The following is a 13,932-nucleotide window of genomic DNA, read 5'->3' as shown; positions in this document are numbered from 1 at the left end:
GGTCCTCCACCACTCGAGTGTCACTCAATTTTGTACAGCTGTTTGTTTCCATGTGATTATTTTTTTTCTCTCCCAAGGCCAAATGGTCATTTCACTTTAATGAGCTCACCATTCGACAAAACACAAAGCAGCAGCGGGGTGTGGAGTGCAAGGTTCCAAAGGCTGATTGAGAGTTTTAACCAAGGCTACCAATGCTAGACAATAGGCAATTACTGCTAATTGCTTTTGAGCAACTCTAAAAACATTTATTTTATTATTTTTACATATTTTGGAGGATTTTTATTCTAATTCAAGTTATTGGTATTTAAAGTCCATGCTAATGCTTTCTATTAAATCACTAAATCTTGACAGAGTTGGAAGGTTGTGTGTAAGATAAGACAGAGGTATACGTATATTTCCTTGCGATACACACTTACATTTTAAGAGTTTGACGTTCTCGTGACAACAGGTTCTAAAGAGTTCTCAAACAATTATAGAAAAAAACCCAAACACACTACAGTTTTTATTACTTAAGTCTAACTGATACAATTATGTACTTGTCAGCAGGCCAGAAGCATGACTCAAGTGTCAACACTTGACGCCAATGATTACCATTTGACAAAAACATTGTTAATTACAACTCAGAAGTTAAGTGAAGAGCCGGTGCTGAAGCATTAAAACATAAATGAAGCCTCTGCCCCCCTTCAGCAGAGGTAGATAATGGGATTCCACATCAATAAACACTTAAGAGATTTTTTTTCCTCACATCAAGTGCCTGCATCCTGTGGAAAAAGTGCTATTTGACAGTAATATTTCCCCTGTATTCACTTAGGAGATTTCTGTCCAACAGTGCTCCTATTTATTTTGATGTGACTTTTATTTGTTGTTGTTGTTTTTTCCCTCTTAGAGCCAACTCATTTGATATCTCTTGGTCTTGCAACCTTGTTTCATATAACATCTTCCAGCAAAGGTAGCCTTGCCTCCTATGTGTTGAATAATTCAGGACTTGCAATTCAATACAATTGGATTGGGGAGAGGGGGACTCAAAAGTTGAATTACAAAACATCACATTCTTTCATCTCATGAAGTTTTTTTTTTTTTTCACAAAGTGCAGAGGTCAATTATGAGTCCTCTGGCAATAGCTGGTATGAATAATACACCGAAGGGCTCCTGAACCTTGGGAGAGTTCTTCCACTTGTGTAGATTATTGACGCTTTTACTTTTTTTTCTTCCTATCCTCAGGTAAAAAAAAAAAGGACCCTTTGTCTGTGGTCTCCTGTACTGTTCATGCCTCCATAGCCTCAAGGCAAAAGAGGCCTAATTTGCACCGGTCTGTTTTGGGGCCAATTATTATAATACCAAATGTACTGGAAACAAAATAAAATTGAAAACAATAAAGAGCGGCCCTACCAATATCATGCATTTTAATAATCCTCTCATTAAAAATGCATTTTATCTGTTCAGCAATTTGCAGAGTTTTGCCTCACTCTCTTTAGACTGGGCTACATTACCTGCAGAACATGGACGTGGTGCTCCTGGTGTGCAGAGAGCTGCTGGGAGGCCGTCATCTCCGCTTCACTTCAAGTCCTTCTACCGAAAATACACATGTGGAATATCACCAGAGAGACATGGCATGTGGAAAGGAATTGATTTCCATGTTAATTACCATGTGATTAAGTGACGTCAAGGAAAAATGTGAAATTAAATCACATGAAATGTTTTCTTTCATTTTTTCTTATTACCCACCCCAGTCTTTCTACATGATGATCAATGGTGATCATTTTTTACATGTCGTCACAATTGAAGACATCCTATTTCCTAAAGGTATATAAGATAGAAAGATATGTAAATCTATGCAGGATTTTCCCATAGACTCATACAATAGTAATCTGTTGCACCTGGGTGACTCGCCTGTCAGGCTGCAGACCGCTGTTCGAAACCAACAAACAACAAAACCAGTTGTTTTTTTGTGAATCATTGCAGGTCTCCACTGGGAATGGTAAAAGACGGGAAAACACAATACACGCACTAGACTAAGCTCCCATAAATATTAAGTTGAATTACCAACGAGGTGACGTTTCAAGCTTTATGCTCTTCATCAGACAACGTACAATGCGGGAACACACCTTCAAATACCTACAAGGCAGGGTAAAATAGAAATGGGCGTCCAACAAAAGTTCAGCTCAAAACAGCGCATCACGTCACTCGTGGGCAGCTAGGACAGTCCAACAGAAAACAATGCAGTCAAATTGATTTAGTCATCGGCACTCGCATTGCATCTAGTTAGGACACAGTTTTTGACCGATACAATAAACAACTTAACACATGGGGATAGTGCCATGGGAAGCTGTTATTTTTTTTCATTGTCTCATTTCCTGCCAGAATAGTAACACAAAAGCAGTTGTTGTTTACAAAGACATTGCAGCATTTTTTTTGCTGCAATACTGCCATGAAAAAGCAAATGTGTTTCACAGAGAAATCGTGGTGTTTCCTGTCGGGATAGTGACAGTTTTCCCAAGAACTTGCTGCATTTTCAGCTGGAATAAGACCAAAAACTCAATGTTTTTACTAAGACATTGCCGCATTTCTTGCAGGCTTAGTAGTAGAAAAAAACAGTTGTTTGTTACCAACATATTGCCACATTTCCTGCAGGGATAGTGCCACAAAAACCGCATGTTTCATAACAAGATATCAATATGTTTCCTACTGAGATGAGTCCTCAAAAAGCAGTTGTTTTTAAAAACGACTGAATTTCCGACTGCCATTGTGCCACCAAAAGCAAGTATTTTAAGCCAAGGCGTGATCTTTTCCATACCATAACCAAGTGGTTTTCTGTGCCCAAACCTAACAACATGTTAACCACAGCATTGTTGAAACAAAGTCCCCAACAAGCCACAGTGCCAGATTTTACACCTAAACTAGTTACTATATATCATTTTGTCACCTCATATGATCAAAAAGAGACTTGTTACTAGGCTATCAACATGCATGTTACCAATCAATTACCACTGCATATCTGGATATGACAAAAATTGTGTGTATAATATGTTATTGTCGGCATCCAGCGGCTTCATGGGGAAACGCGTCGGGGCAACAATTATAGTTCAGGCAAGAGAAGACTGAGTAGGGTTGGTGAGAGGGGTGGCTTGACTTAGCATTCCAAAACATCAACAACCAAAGCACTCAGGATACCTTGTACATTATATCTCGGCATGGAAAAGTCCATGATATGTAGTTGATATGTGACAAGGTCGGAGTGAGAATTTGTTGGTCAGACCCCTCACGCCTCTTTTGATTTCACAAAGAAATGATGCAGTGTATAATCACATACTGGAGCTGCATGATGGCGCCTGTGTTTGGTTCAGTGTAAAAATGTAAAGGAAGCATGAAGAAGGGACTTGTAGCGTGATCTCTGTATTAAAATGGCTGTTGACATTGTTGCCCCCCACCCAACCCCACGGGCCCCAGTGCAAGTGCACTGCCTGTTGTCTTTACTTACGCCCCTGTAGAATAGTACAATAAACTGACATGTTATCAGAGTTTATATGGCATTATCACAGATCAGTGTTTATCACATTGTTACATTTACACTCAAGAGCATGCTTCAAGAGCATGGAGCGACAAGATTGGGAAAGTTTTTTTTAATATGTTGTAAAGTGCCTACAACCCATTTACATGTCATTTCTCAATGTACCTCCTTTAACCGGGTCATTTTGGAATAAATGTCACAGAACAAAGGTTGAATCACTGGACCCTAAACAAAAATTAAAAAGTCTTATGGTTATATCTCTACAATTACAAAACTGTAAGAATAATAATAGTGATAATGATAAAATAAAATGAAATAAAATAATACCAAAATAAAATAATATTAAAAAAAATCATTTATTTATGTATTTAATTATTTACTTTCTATTCCACAGAAATTAACCCAGGTCTGTGTTATGATCAGCTGAACTATATTTTTATATGTTGTCAAACTCTCATGTAAAATATATCATATGCAAATATTACTGTTGTTTATATAGTACAAACTCTGATTGGTCCTTAATGTAATTACCACTCAAACCAATACCCAGATGTGAAATCAAGTTCAGCAACTGAAAAATACAGTGTCAGCTGGTTTGATCACGAGTGAGAGCTGTTCTTTTGTTACATCTATTAAGCAACTTGAAACCAGTGAGACACCAGTACACCCAGTACTGCATGTACACAGCATGCATGTTGCTTTTCCAGCAGTCCCCCTTCTGACTTGTGTCTGTCTTGCAGCAGGACTTGGCCTCTATCAGCACTAGATGTCAGTGTTCTCGCTGCTCTGCAGGGCTGCAGGCAACATAAACTATAGCCTCAGATATGCTCCAGAAAAATGCATGCTATTTTTTTTTTTTTTCACTCGAAAGTCCTCATGGATTTCATGCTATAGCCTCCTGCGTCATGGCCTGATTACTGAGGGCATCACTTTTATCTCATAATGAGCACCAAATTGCTGAGCTGTGCTTTCTTCTAAAGACGCTCTCATATCAACCAGTGCACCATCTCTCAACACTTGTTGCTACTTCAGTTGGATCTTTAAGTAAAAAGATGCACTTAACACATCCACAGTTCAATCTATGCAAGGTTGGAGAATAAGGTTACAAAAAGAAAACAACAGTTCACTCAAGCATTTTGAACTTACACATACAAATGACATATATGTATTATTCTTTATGAGTGGGGATTTTTTTTTTAATTCAACAGCTTTTTCTTTTTTTATGAGATGCTTATGATTTTTTCATACTACACTTATGACATTTTTAGACGTATTAACAAAAACTATGGATGACAGTGACATATAATACTCGTATTAGGGGAGACTGGGGACAGTTGCAACACATTTTGCTTTTCTCTCAATTACTCAGAAATGATTTGGACTAGACCAACCATTTATTTATATAGTAAACTTACATCTGTCCTCTAATTCCCCATACCATTTATATATGATTACATGAGACAGATTTTTCACAATATTCATTCAAAAACAAAAAAGTCAACTGTTGCAACCGACCCCATCCCTGGGACGGTTGCAACACTACTCAGGGACAGTTGCAACATGTTACAAATCCATTCAATTTCACAAATCAACTTTTGTTTTTTGTCTCAATGAGCATATCAGTCTGAGAGTATTGTTTATGATATTGTTATTATCATTTATTATACAAAATGTTATAGTATTATTTATTCATTTATTTATTTATCTAATATCCAATATTGAGTTTTGTTTCTTTCTGCAACCTTGGATTCTCTGAAAAGTGGACTGACATTTCAAAATGACTAATAAACTTATTAAAACTTAAAATAACAACTTAAGCTATTATTAAACACAGACATCCCAAAATGACACAGCCAACAAACGTTAAAACTTTTCAAATATTCTTTTACTAAACATTCCAAATTAACATGGCAGAGCACAGCAAAGCAAGCCTTTTATTTTTAAAAACAAATCAAGACATCCCAAAAAGCCAGTTAATTAACTTTTAAAAACTTTTTAAAAACTGATTCTTTAAAGCATCGACATCCAGAAATGACACAGTTAAACATTTGAACAATTTTCTAAAACTTTTTTAAAACGGACATCCAAAAAAATGACAATTAATAAGCTAAACAGCTTATTTTTAAATACAGATTTTTAAGACATCCCAAAACAGGCGGGCCCTCCACTTTGAGAACCACTGAGCTAGCAGGGGTGTGTGTAGCAAGCGAATGTTATGAGTCTAGCAAGTGTATGTTGTGTGTCTGGCTAGTACATGATGTTTGTTTAGCTAGCACATGTTAGTCTGATGTGGCTAGAAGAGACTGGGGACAGTTGCAACACTAGCCTGGGGACCCATCCCCAAGCTGTCAGCAATGACAGAACACCATGTGCTAGCTAACACACTGATTTTAACAAATGCTAACCATGTGACTTAGAAGTCAACTAAACAACGATTCAAGCTAACTACGTTGTGATTAATTCATGCAAACGGTCAGGACAGTATGACAAAAATACACCACATGAAAAAATGTACTTTCAAACCTCAAAAACACATTTTTTCCAATAAATCCAGAAGATGATGCTGAATGTATCTTCTGTCCTGCTGGTGGGAGGAAGGATCCAACTGAGCATGTGCAGTATCAGTGTCATCAATCTAGCATGTTTCTGATTGGAGCAGTAAGACTTGTTGCAACTGTCCCTTGTTGCAACCATCCTCAGTCTCCCCTACATCTAGTTTTCCACTTTGAAATACCTTTGAATGTAATAGAGAAACAGTTCAATGTTATTTTAATAGCCCTTTGTAGATAGGAATTGTGCAAATTTGCAGGAAAGCCCAATCAGTCTTTTTTCAGCATTGGCAGTATAAAAACAAAATCAGGGAGTGTGGCAAAATGCCGCCTACCTAATTTTGTTTATACAGAATGCGCCTTTTTCAGGGCAATGGGGGGCGAGAGCAAGTAACAAAACCTGTAGCTCAGCGTGTGATGGAAACAGTGACGTGGGAGGGAAGCCGCGGCTAGTCAGGCGGCGATAGTCAGGCGGTGATTCTCTCGTAAATCGGCCTGTTCTTCACAGTCCCCGTCATCTGACAGTTAATGGCCTCTTCGTTTACAAGGGCAAGGAGGACGCGCAATGCCTTGTGTCCCCAGTTGCTCATCTTTACAGTGTGTGTCAGGTTTACCGTTTGCGTCTCCCTTTTGCTATTAGCTGCTTGCTAATTCCTGCTATCAGCTGTTTCCTGTTTATCCACCTCCAGTGGGTCGCACGTGCTGCGTCATCAGCAGCCCCTCCCACAAGTCTTCAACAGCCCATCCCGTTGCAGAAGGCCGCCTCAGTCTGTTTAAACAAAAAGGGTTCCGCCAATATGACTACCCTATGAGGCGGAAAATTGGGCACCTCGGATCAACTCGCCAATCCGGCTCTGTGTGTATAAATGCTTGCAGCTGGCCAGCAAAACGGCCCAACATTTGCAGAAAATCTGGCAGTGTAAAAGGGGCTAATTAGCCTACAGCCTAGCTTCATCATCATTTTGTAACATTACATTTGTTAAATGTTGCTGTTGAATCCGGCTTCATAAGAGTAGAGGAAATCTCCAGTAGCCACTAGGCTAATTTATACAAGGTAAGATGCCATAGCTTTTGCTAATAATGTTAGCATGTTGTATTTGTTTGTAAAACGTGTTTAGTATAAGGCAGTTGTTTTGTCAGTCAGTCTTGTGAGCTGTAAGGAAGCAGAAGTTAGTAACGTTACATTTGTTAAATACTTCTGTTGTCTCTGGCTTCATATGAGTAGAGGACATATCCACTAGTTGTTAGGCTAATATTACCATGTAAATGCCATAGGCTTGTGCCATTAATATTAACATGTTGTATTTATGGGGAAAATGTGTCAAGTAAAAGACAAGTGTTTTGTCTGTGAATTTTGCGAGTTATAGTGAAGCTTGTGTACTTATGTTTGAAATTGTCTCTATTAAGCCATGTTTATGTCAATCAACCAACTTTTATAGCACTTCGCAGAAGCTACACCACTGACTAGTGTTTTAGAGGTGTAACTGCAGAGTGACACAGACACACCAAATGCTTGCAACAGCGTAGGCCACGTGCCTAGGCTCCAGCATAGGCTGTAGAGCAGTCTTACAAGTTTAAATCCTTTATCGGTAGTTACAGACAGAGGGGTTAAATCATGGCCCAGGAGCTCATTTTTGCCCCATAACAGGTTTGTCCAGCCATACCAAAAAGGACATGCTGAAGCATACACCGATCAGCCAAAACATTAAAACCACTGACAGGTAAAGTGAACAACATTGATCATGTTGTTACAATGCAGTGTTCTGTTGGGAAACCGTGGGTTCTGACATTTATGTGGTTGCCACCAGACACGCTCCACCCACTCCACTCCACCCACAAGAAGAAGAAGAAGAAGAAGATATACTTTTTTTAATTCCCATGGAAATTCAATTTTTTCATGACATAGACACACAGACTTGAAATACACACACATGCACAAACAGGACCTATACATGCATTAAATGGAGAAATGTGAAATATATATATATAATATAATATAATATAATATAAACAGGTGCCCTGAGTTGGGGGTTCAGTGCCTTGCTCAAGGGCACCTCAGCAGTGTGCAGGAGGCAAACTGGCACCTCTCTAGCTACCAGTCCACGCGCTATATTTGGTGTAGTCAGGGACTTGAACTGGCAACCCTCCGGTTCCCAACATAAGTCCCTATGGACTGAGGTGCTGCTGCAAAAATATCAAAAATAAAAAAAGGTTTAGTTCGTTTTTGGTATATAGAGTTTATTCGTGGTTTTTCTAGTTAATGTAGAATAAACATATAATTTCGTTATAGATTGCTACCTACTATTTTACCAAAACGAAAATAAAAGAAAAGAAAATCATGATGGAGATGGGTTTGAATTTTTGAGGGCATATAGCCTACAGTAAATGGTGACATTTTGTAATTTAATGTGACTTCTTTGAACACAAGTGTAGGTCCGAGGTGGCAACTGAATAATTTACCCCACCCGACGAGCCTCAGTGCAACAGCACTGTCTGCCCTGTCTATATTTACGCCCCTGCTGCTAAGCATGTTACATGAAACTTAAGCAGCATCAGCCCAGCTGTGAGCTCAGAGCAGGAGGTGTTTCCTGGTATTGTCTCGGTGCAGAGCAGCCAATCAGCGTGCACGTCAACATCGCAGCCCGGAAGAAGGAAGCTCAAACTGAAAAGAGCGCCTTGATTAAAAGTGAAGACGTTACCTGAAGGTAAGCCAAGAAATACTTCAACACACGGTATTTATAAGTCACGTAAAGACATTTAATCTTGATACAGCAGCTTGTCTGTTTCTCACACGAGGCAACCTTGTTGTTACAAAAAACGTTATTTTGTTGTTAAGAATTTGACTTAGATTCCTAATATCGCTTCCCACAGATTCAAGCGATACTGTCCTGTCGACGGCACGTATCTCTTTTATATGTAATGTCGACGTTTCAGGAAAAGATACAACATTCTGCTATCTTTACATGTAACGTTACTGTTCAACAATATTGCAGCTGTAAAATGCAGATGCTTGTCACATTAGCTGAGTTTGACTAATACAAGAAATACTTACAGAAAATGTCAGTAACCTAAAACTCTCCCTCAGTTACCCAGCCCTGTTTGTGTCTGTCTCCCCCACCGGCGTTTCACAGTATCTTACAACATTTCATTAAAAATGTTAAATACAACAGTGTACATATGACAACAGAATGCCTTCACTGTAAAACTTAATAGGCCTTTGAACGTCTCACCTGAGTCAAAGTGAAATGTAACTGCTACATGTAATAAAACTCTGAAGGGAAAAACGAATGAAGTTGTCCAAATCTTGCTAATAAGTTACTTATCTAACTTGTTAAGGAGTTTAACCATTGACTGTGACATTTAAATCTGTTTTTATGACTATTTGTGATTAAAATTCTGTCAGACATGTTTGAGGGCGTTAACAAGTGCCAAGTCTGTGACTGAATTTTGGTTGTGGCATTGTGGCTGGTTTATGACTTGTGCTTTTAAATCAAATATTACTTTGCAGGCAGGGAGGAATGGTGTACGCTTTAGTGGGATTTAGTAGTCATATAGTGGTGAGTATTACAGATTGCAATCAGCTGAAACTTCTCCTGGTTGGAATTCCTTTAGTGTTCATTGTGCAGGACGTTTTTACCAGGAGCCAGATTATCCACAGAGATCGCGAAAGTATGAATGGCCATATCTAGAGCCAGTGTTTGGTTTGTCTCTTCTGGGCTACTGTAGAAACATGGTGGTGCAACATGTAAATCTTCATAGACTAAGACCCACTCCCTCTGTAGGGCTTATTAGAAGGTAAAAAAAAAACACAACACTTCTTATTTTCAGGTGATTATACAGTAAAGAAAACACATGTATTATATTATATTCCATTTCTGACAGTACATCCCCCTAATTTCTACACACTGGAGTTTTAATCAGTTTAGATAGATGTGAATAAAAAATAGGTTCAGAAGTTGCTAATTCATGCTTGGTTTCATAACAGTTGGCAACCCAATCTCACCACAGGGTCCATTTATTAGCTGCTCTGTAGTTTTTGATCAGAACAGTCTTCCTCAGCAGATGAAGTTTGCCCAGTTGTCATGAAATTGTACACTTTTAAATTTCTTTCATTTTTTTTTCTTTTTTTTTTTGAGCAAGTCTGGTTACTAAATATCTAACTGGGATAATTTCTTAGTAAATATTTGTGTACTGGAAGATGTATTCTTGTTGCATATCAGCTTAAATGAACACAGCATGTTGAAAACAAAATGGCATCATATGAGTATACTGTATGTGCCACAGTAACCTTTGTTCAATATTGGAGTAAGCATGGGATCTTAAGCAGTTTTTATGAATGAATAGGCCTGTCTTATCTAACCCTGATATAATATTTAAACAGTAAGTTAGAGCTGAGGTGCGCACAAAGGCAATGGTGTTTTCAGCTCGGGACACTCGGTGCAGGCTCCATGTTACACTTCAGAGGTGTGTTGTTGGATGGTACTGTAGTTCAGCTCACCATGCAGCCACAGTGAAGCTCGCCATGTGAGAGTCTCCCAGTGGGAGAGGTGTACCCTGGTTAGCATTGATCAGGCCCTCTTGTTTACAGTGCAGGGTTCCTCAGGGACAGTACAGGGGTTAATTGCTGCTAAAGTGCTGCTCTCTGCCCACTCCCTGCTCGACTAATACAAAGGAGATGACACTAATGAGGGAATGCAGGGAGGACACTGCTTGTCTGTGGCTGTAGGTCAGCTGGGGGAGGGATTGATCATTACCACAGCTGGTTAAGTGACAGACCAGTGAGAGAGATTGGCGTTATTCATTTTGCAAGTAGTAGATAGTGACCAGTAAGTAATGTATATGACTGCATCTGGTGGTTATTGTAAAAAAATGTACATACTTAAATGTGAGCAGATCTTTAAATTGCTGTCAAATTGTCCAAACGTGCTAAAGTATTCAGGCACTCACATTTGAGAGGTAATCACCCGACAGTAATTTGTAGATACATTTAATAAATATCTTAAATGATTCATGATTTATCAAATTTGATCAGTTTTCTGTTTATCTGTGAACAGCTTAAGTTTTTCACTTTTAATCAAGCCATCAGTTTTCCTTTACTGTGTTGTTCCACTTCAAAGTGACAGCTCACCTCATACTCAAAAGTACTTATTTTTTTCCCTCTTACCTGTAGTACTGTTTATCAGTCTAGTTTGTTTTGGTGTGAGTTGCCGAGTGTTGGAGATGTTGTCCGTAGAGATGTCTGCCTTCTCTCTAATATAATGGAACTAGATGGCACTCAGCTTGTGGTGCTCAAAGTGCCAAAAAAATACATTTGAAAATTTCAACAGCAATGTCTCTCTCCAGAAATCATCACCCAGTTATTTAAGATAATCCACAGACATTGTTGTGAGCAGTTTCATGTAGGAATTATTTTCTTTCTACCGACCCACACCACCAACCGAATCACCATACAGAGCAAAACATGCATCTACTCCTACATGAGAGGCTTGTGAAAGTGTGGGATGTAAAGTGGTGCTTGGTGAGCTAGCAGTAGATGCATGCTTCCTTCTTCACTGTGATACAGTTAGCACAGCGATGTCAGTTTTAAAATATATAAAATGAGCGTGACTTAGAAAATGACTTAGAATATGAGAGACCTTTCCTTTTAGTTTGCAATTGATCAATTGACTCAGTGAACTTTAGCATCACATTTCAAAGCACTATCCATTTAGAGGTGGTGAAATTTTAATGTTTTGTGATGTAAATATCTTATTTTATGTTCAGTTGGCTTCACTGACAGACAGACAGCCCCCATGCATCAGCTGGGTGGAAATTAAATGCTGCTGCAGCGGTGGAAGCCCTGGTGTCATTTTGGCCCACAAAACCACAACAATGCTAAAGCAGGTAGACACAATATTCCCACAGCAGCGCTGCTGGGTTGGGGTGGTGTTACAGCAGTAATGGCGTTAGTAGTAGTAATAGTAGTGGCATTATAGCTTCTAGCTAGCTTGCACCCAACCCAGCTGGTGCGCAGTGCAGAGCGGCCAAGGCTAATGTAAGCCAACCTAGAGGCTGACATACGTAACGAGGTAAAAGTATTCTCAGTGATTAACTGATCAATGGTTAACCGATCAATGGTTAATGGTTTACATCCCTGGGTTGGCGGATGTAGTTTGGTAGACAAGTTCCTACATGATACTGCTCACAAAAAGATCTATGTGTTATCTTGAGTAACTAGGTCGTGATTGCTGGAAAGAAACATCGCTGTTGAGTTTTTCAAATGATTATTATTATTATTAATGGGTTGTTGTTTTTTTTGGCGCTTTGAACACCACAAGCCAAGTGCCATCTAGTTCCATTATACTGAATAGACGGCAGACATCTCTATGGTTGATATCTGTAACTATCGGCAACTCACACCAAACCAATCTAGATTAATATATAAGACTACAAGTAATACAAAAAATATGAATTTTTGATTTCGGGGTGAACTGTTTCTTTAATCAGGGCGGCTGTGGTTTAAAGGTAGAGTGGGTCGATCACTTATCAGAAGATCGGTGGTCGATCCCCAGCTCCTCCAGTCTGCATGTCAAAGTATCCTTGAACAAGATACTGAACCCCAAATTGCTCCCGATGGCTGTTCCACCGGTGTGTGAGTGTGTTTAAAAACTGAGTAGCAGGTGGCACCTTGTATGGTAGCCTCAGCTGCCAGTGTGTGAATGTGTGTGTGAATGGGTGAATGTGACTCGTAGTGTAAAAGGCGCTTTGAATGGTCAGATGACTAGAAAGGTGCTATACAAGTGCAGGTCCATTTACCATTTACCATAATCATAGCCCCCCTGAGCTCACTGTTAACTTCAGCTTCCAGTACATTAAGTTGAAACTGAAACTCTGTATGTCTAATATCAGACTTCTTACTGTTCTTCTACTGACAACTTTCTTGTTGCTGTTTTTGGGCTGTGTTAAGTCACGGCTGCTGCAAATTGCATATTTCCTACTGGTGCTTCAGTTTAAAAGCTTTATGTTGGCATACCATTGGGAGGCTTTTATTGTGAATCAATGTGCTAGCCACTACAAAGATACCATAGGATAGTTTACATTATATACAGTAACTTACTGCTTATCAAATGGTATTAAAGACAAAAACATGAGCTACTCATGAACATGATAGCTCAACAACTGTAAATATCACATGACTGGTTGTGTTGCACTGTTGGAAAGCTACTTGCCTTTGAGATTACACATTCATTCGTATTTGGTGTCATCATTTGTGGGATGTCTTTCTGTAAACCTGGCCTGGTCTTATTGCTTATGTCTCTGCAGTGTTCTCCTCATCACTGTGACCATGAGTTTCTGCCCTGGTCCGTCCGGTCCCCCCGGGTGCACCAGTATCCAGGAGCAGAGGGACCGCTGGGACAGAAAACGCAGCCGAACAGCCAAAGAGTTGGTGCAGACGGAACAACGCTACTGCCAACAGCTGGAGCTGGTCACCACTGTACGTACTGAAGCAGTCAGGAGCACTGGTTTAACCTGAGGGAGGTTACGCTGTGTAAACTAAAGACCTCAGAAGTATCAGTGACAGATATCCAACATTTCACTCTGCAATGATGGGTCTGTTTTTATTTCTAATCTCTAAAAATTTGGTCCCATACAGACTTCCTCTGTTTGGAAGGTTTCTGGAAACTTATCTCATCTTTCTTTTGTCCCTCTGCCCTCTCCTGTACATTCTTCTCTCAGCACCTCTTTTCTCCTCATCTGTCCGTCCTTCCTGTCCTCTTCTGGCTCTATGTTTGATTCATGTCTCCTCTCTGTCTATCAGGGCAAACAGTCATGTTAATTTAGGGTACATAATTTAATTTGTCTACATATTATGCACATAGACAGAGGTAAGCTGGA

At 39.4% G+C, this 13,932-nt stretch overlaps 1 protein-coding gene across 5 annotated transcripts in view; it reads left to right on the top strand.

Moving 5' to 3' along the window:
- The window catches only part of arhgef39 (Rho guanine nucleotide exchange factor (GEF) 39), a 360,851-nt gene that overhangs the window by 257,933 nt on the left and 88,986 nt on the right, over positions 1 to 13,932 (top strand). For 3 of the 5 annotated variants that reach the window (XM_049567106.1, XM_049567102.1, XM_049567104.1), the window contains exon 2: positions 13,360 to 13,531. In XM_049567106.1, coding sequence (XP_049423063.1) covers positions 13,382 to 13,531 — 150 coding nt within the window. In that variant the 5' untranslated portion in view covers positions 13,360 to 13,381. Of the gene's footprint in view, positions 1 to 8,680; positions 8,763 to 9,577; positions 9,615 to 13,359; positions 13,532 to 13,932 lie in introns of those variants that run through there. The other 2 variants (XM_049567103.1, XM_049567105.1) reach the window with 2 other exon arrangements.

This window comes from Epinephelus fuscoguttatus, linkage group LG22, assembly GCF_011397635.1.
Source record: "Epinephelus fuscoguttatus linkage group LG22, E.fuscoguttatus.final_Chr_v1".
Classification (NCBI taxonomy): Eukaryota; Metazoa; Chordata; class Actinopteri; order Perciformes; family Serranidae; genus Epinephelus; species Epinephelus fuscoguttatus.
The sequence above is the reverse complement of the archived record's forward strand: the minus strand, read 5'-3'. Positions and strand labels throughout refer to the sequence as shown.